A 5,404-nucleotide genomic window follows, 5' to 3' on the forward strand; every position below is an offset into this window, starting at 1 on the left:
ACTGTAAAACATAAATAAATAAAAATAATAATCTTATTACTTCACAGCTGTTTTAGACCCACCATCCAGTTTACTTGTAAAAATACAGTCAGAGATGGTTAACTTTTTCTGGAGCGGTCGACATTGGGTGCCGCAGTCTGTCCTGTTTTTAACAAGAGGGGAGGGGGGGCAGGGCCTTGTCCACCTGGCCGGTAGAACGGCTACCTTTCGTTTACCGTACCTTTAGAGGTTCCTGACAGGAGACCATGTGTGGAGGGACGTGGCCAGCTGCATTCTTAGACGTGTAAACTTTCTGGGGCTGGATGCTGCTCTGTTTTTAACAGACTTTAGTCTCTTAAAGATAAGAGGGTTGCCTCAATTTTATCAAAGTGTTTTTAAATCATGTGCTTTTTTTAAGCTGCAAAGATCAAAACGCATAAATCTCTGCATTAGCTTTGAGAAGAACCGCTGGTGTTTGGAGCGAGGCTGGACGTCCACGACAGCACCGCCTTTCTGAGGCGTGGTCCAGGTCCCAAGCGGTGACCCTGTGGCATCTGGTGCAGGTCGCTGGACCAGATTTTTCAAACGTCGAAGGGGTCCGGTCCAGCAGATTGGCACGGCGCTTTCTAGAACGAATTAAAGAACGGATGACAGATGGGGAGAGACGACTCCTACATCTGTATGTCACAGAAAAGCGCCTGCCTGACCTGAATGACCCGTTCCCGGACGTGTTCATGGATTTGGACTTTGAGGAGGACATCAGTCCCCTGCTGCAAAATGTGATCCCAAGGATGGAATTATGCAAGACGGACCCAAAAACACTGTACAAAAATCCTTAACAAGAGAACTCTCCACAGTAGAGCAATGAGTGTCTGAATTGACCAACTTTGAGGACAAAAACCTCAGTGGAGGACTCTTTACAAGCCTCTGATAAAAAAGGGACCTTCAGTGGAGGATACTTCACGGCGCCATCGCGTCAAACTCGTTTTTTATCAGTCATCAGTCCGGGGGTTTTAAATGACTGTGTGTTAATGGAGAGTGTGTTGGATTGTGTACATCTGACTGGTTTTTAAAATTTTTTAGATTGAGTGTTTTTAGCCTTTTTGGTGTGGTTTTTACCCCTTCCATTTTTATCAACGGCGTGCATTACAGTCGAGCCACTTTCAAATCCCGGATTTTAAATTATTTATTCTCTGAAGCAAAAATGGCTATTTATTTGACTCAGATGGACAAACTGCAGGCAGGACCTCAGCTTGATGTAGTGGCTCTGTGGAAGTGGAACATCAAGGCCAGATTGAGGCTGGAGTTTTGCTTCCACAGAGCCACTGGGGATTTGAAGGGTTTTTTACAACTGCAGGGTTTTAATAGTGTTTTGTGAACCAGTTCTGATGAGGGAGAGCTAAAATGAAAAAGCTGCTAATGTATTGTTGACCTTAGTTTTTAACTGTTTTTTGTTCAATTATTGTTCAACAAATGTTTTGTTAAAAATCTAAAATCTTAATTTTCCATTTTAAGTCCAACCAGCGCCATTTCTTGGCGCTGAGTCTGATGGGTGGTTTTTGGTCGTGCAGTGTGAGCAGGTAGATCGCATCAGTGCGTTCCGTCGCACAGCGTGAGAACAAACATCATGAGCTGTGAACTTTTAAACCCTGCGGTTTTATCGTACAGTGTTAGCTGTAGCGGCGTGCAACGACTGAAAATATCGCACAGTGTAAGCCCGGCTTTATGAGAATGAGAAAACCCAAGGTACATAAATGTCTGATAGTTCATCTGGTCTGCAGTAATAATTTCCTTAAGCTCTTACCTTTTCTAATTCATGTCAAAACCATTTCCTCTGATTGGTCGGTATATATTTTCTGACACATCAGACAGCGACCAGCGGAAAACTACTTTTCATATGCGTGACCTTAGCTGTTTTTGCTGCCTCCCCCAGCAAGTCACTGGTTGTAAGAATCCTCTCTCCATATGGTACGGATACATGAGTGAGTCTTTGGGGTAGAAGAGTAGTCATTTGTAGGTCAAAATGGCACAAACTGCAGAGTGTTTCTCTCTATGGGACTGAAGAACATTGATTTCTCCTAAAGTGGCTGAACGGACAGTCCTAGAGAGTAAATGGAGTGATTCTTCATCTGTTAAGACACAGGTCATGTTCTATAGGGTGTGAGAGAACACTGACCTTCAGCTAACAATCCACACTCACAGACAGAGGACTGTGAAAATCCTGTTTCTACCCCAGGAGGCTGCTAAGTATTCCCCTGAGGCCTAACCTTGAAAGATAAAGAATATGTTGATAATATATCATTATGCTGAAGGAAGTGTAATCAACCCTAATTACCATGCGTACAGAGGATTTTCTTCAAAAGGTCTGGTTGAATAATCTACCTGGTTTTTTCTGAAGCTGCTGTTTAAACATGAATCTCACAGGGGAGACTGAGCTGGGGCCGCGGCCTCACAGCTGGAAATATGAGGGCAGGGGATTCGAACTTCAGCGCAGAGGAGGCTAAAATAAACACAGCTATTTGCCTCAGTGAGGGCTAAACATGGCAGTGGGGGGTTCTTCAATCTGCACACGCTGCATATAAAGCTACTTAAAGCTTAGAAGAGAAGGGCTTCTAAGGTGATCTGGGTGTAAAGTACAGAGGTACGTCTGAATGGGTTGCATTTATGATACAGACAAGTTTTATTTTTAATTGATTAAGAACCTGCAGCAAACAATGCTTCTCATAATAATGAATCAGGAGGGGTGAATATGGATGTATGACACAAACCGTACAAAAAAGTTTCCCTTCTTTGAACTGAAAAATTATTTTTATTTATGTAAAATTGGAAAAAACTATGAGCACATTGAGCAGCAATCCCTCACACCAAGCATGCTTGTAGTGACAGTGGAGAGATAGCAGACATAGAAAAAGAAACATAGATACAAAAGGCAACTGTCAACCAGCTCCACAGGCGGCCCCGTCCAGGAAACACACAGCCAGGCAGACGAGCTCCGAGCCAGCTCCCATGTCAGAGGATGAAGAGAGCACATCCAGTTAGTCACAGTCAGAGAAACAGGACTACACTGGAAAACAGGCCAAGCTCCAACATCTAGAAACAAAGGTGTTGATGGCAGCAGCACAGCTGATATTTCTCTCCAGGATGGAGTCACAGCCAAACAGGAACAGAACAGAGGAAACTAATACAAGAAAAAGCAGAGAGAGCAGAACGTTAGAGATTGAACTAACAGATTCTGCAGAGTGGGAGAATAGAGATAGAATGAAGCAGAATGATGAAAAAGTCTGTATTTAATCATCATCTAAGTTGAACTAAAACAACATCTCTGTTGATTAATGTCTCCCACCCTTTATGAATAACAGCTTTATTAGGATTTTATGACGTATGCATATGTAGAATACCTATAATCTGTCATCTTGGTCATACACCACTGGTTAGCTCCTGTGTTTTCTATGGTAGAATGACCCAGTTCAAAATTAAATGGCATCCCTGGGACTGAAAACAGACCAAAAAGAAACAACCGAGCTGCACTGACCAACACACAAGGGAAAAAGAGAAGCAGGTGATTCTTCAAGAACAAAAAACTCTGACTGAATCCTGTCAGCAGCTGTCTGTCAATGTTTAGCTTTAAGAGAGCCGTTTCTGCACAACCTGTGAGCATAAATGAAGACATCTGCTTCTGATTGGTGTGTTTCCAAACACCCAACCTCAGCCCATCCCTAATGGAGACCACCTGCTGCTCTGGGTTCAAACCAAGTCTGCAGACCTCAGGAGTCAGTCAGGGCGGCACAGCGGAGAGCATCCAGGACTGACAGCTGCATGGAGAGCACACATCAGCCTTATAGGGGCTTCAAAGATGTACTTTTAACACTTTATAGGGCACTGTGAAATACTTTAAAATCAACATTTCCTGCCAAAAGTGTTATTGGAATCCAGGACAAGACCTTATTACCTTTGAACATTAAAAAAATATGGATATTTTGATGACAAAAATGAATGTCGATGTAATAAATAGAAAAACCAACAAGCCCGAATATATTAAGAAAAATAACAAAAGTGCTTCTATAAGAAATTCATGAAAAACGCTTTTGGTCCAACATAAACTTAGAGGCATTAATGCTGATACTGGCTCTGACATTTTTTAGTTTATAAACCTAAATATCATTGTTAACTAGGCTTTCTTGACTTGTTAACTTTTTTCATCTTAATTTCCAGTAGGTAATCTATCATTCAAGGGCTCGTCTAATTGGTCAAATGTCAAAATAAGATGTACAGCCATGTAGGAGGATCTTTGTTGAATGGCTGGATATAGATCTTGTGCTTCTAGACTCCACTGAGGACTGACGCCTGCACGGAGAGCCCACATAAGCCTTATGGGGGCTTCAAAGAAGTACCTTGGACAAATTCTACAGAGTGGGAGAATAGAGATAGAATGAAGCAGAATGATGAAAAAGGGGTCCCTATGTCCTCCAGCAGTCTAAGCCTATAGCAGCAGAGCTATAGACACAAGTTAGTTAATTTATAATATGACAACAACAAAAAAGCAGGATTTTTTCTCATTCTCCTACTTCTTTGCTCTGACTGAAATGAACCATGACAGATTGTCTGTTCAATGATCTAATCAATTCTCTTTATGTCTCCACAGGAATTTACTTTACAGCCTCCCAGGAAAGACGACTCAGTTCTCCATTCTCAAGTTCTCACAGGAAGTGGCCCTGCATTGCAGCGTGGCCAGCAAGGCAGCGAGGCACTACTCTCTCAATAAGGAAGCACTTTGCCACAGTGCCAGGAACCAATCCCTGTCCCTGATCCTCAGGGCCCTGCACTCATCCGACAGGCTCATCACCTTTGGGCTAGACTTGTTTGAAAATTACCCAAGTGGCACAAAATGATTCCAATGCAGGGACATGAAGACATAAACCTTTACCAAATTCATTCTGCTGTTCAGGAAAAACTAATGATTCCTGTTCATTTTTAAAAATCAAATCTTGCAAAAACAAAAAAAAAATATTTCTTTAAAGCATGAATGTAGCAAAGCCAACTTTTCGCACACATGCTGTAAGATATGCAAATGATAGGGAAATGTGGGTCTGCTTAAATTGCACTAATCTGTCTTCCAATAGGTTTTAAGCTAAACTTAAACGTTCATTTTCTATTTTACTTTCCATGAATTTAGTCCCAATGCCCTCTACCGCTCTGCCTTTTTCTTTTCATCTATCAATCAAGTTAAAACTCCGAAGCAGTAATTCGTAATTCATGTGCAGCTTGAATTAGATTTAGGTTTTTAACAAAAAAAATGTGAGTACAAGTATCTCTTTTCAAAGATGTAGTTTTGGTAAATATACCTAATACTCCATCTCTTTTTGGGGCTATTAGGATCCACTAACGCCATCATAAAGCTTTTGCTATTGTGCACCTAAAAAGGAAA

The 5,404-nt window shown here is 41.7% G+C and overlaps 1 protein-coding gene across 1 annotated transcript in view; it reads left to right on the forward strand.

Annotated features, from left to right (window-relative positions):
- The window catches only part of naaladl2 (N-acetylated alpha-linked acidic dipeptidase-like 2), a 576,898-nt gene extending 571,936 nt beyond the window's left edge, over positions 1-4,962 (forward strand). The window contains exon 18 of the mRNA XM_015382993.1: positions 4,622-4,962. Within this exon, the coding sequence (XP_015238479.1) occupies positions 4,622-4,868 (247 nt within the window). The 3' untranslated portion in view covers positions 4,869-4,962. The remainder of the gene's footprint in view (positions 1-4,621) is intronic.
- Positions 4,963-5,404: the final 442 nt, after the last annotated feature.

Source organism: Cyprinodon variegatus, unplaced genomic scaffold (genome assembly GCF_000732505.1).
Source record: "Cyprinodon variegatus isolate N-32 unplaced genomic scaffold, C_variegatus-1.0 Scaffold272, whole genome shotgun sequence".
NCBI classification, from domain to species: Eukaryota; Metazoa; Chordata; class Actinopteri; order Cyprinodontiformes; family Cyprinodontidae; genus Cyprinodon; species Cyprinodon variegatus.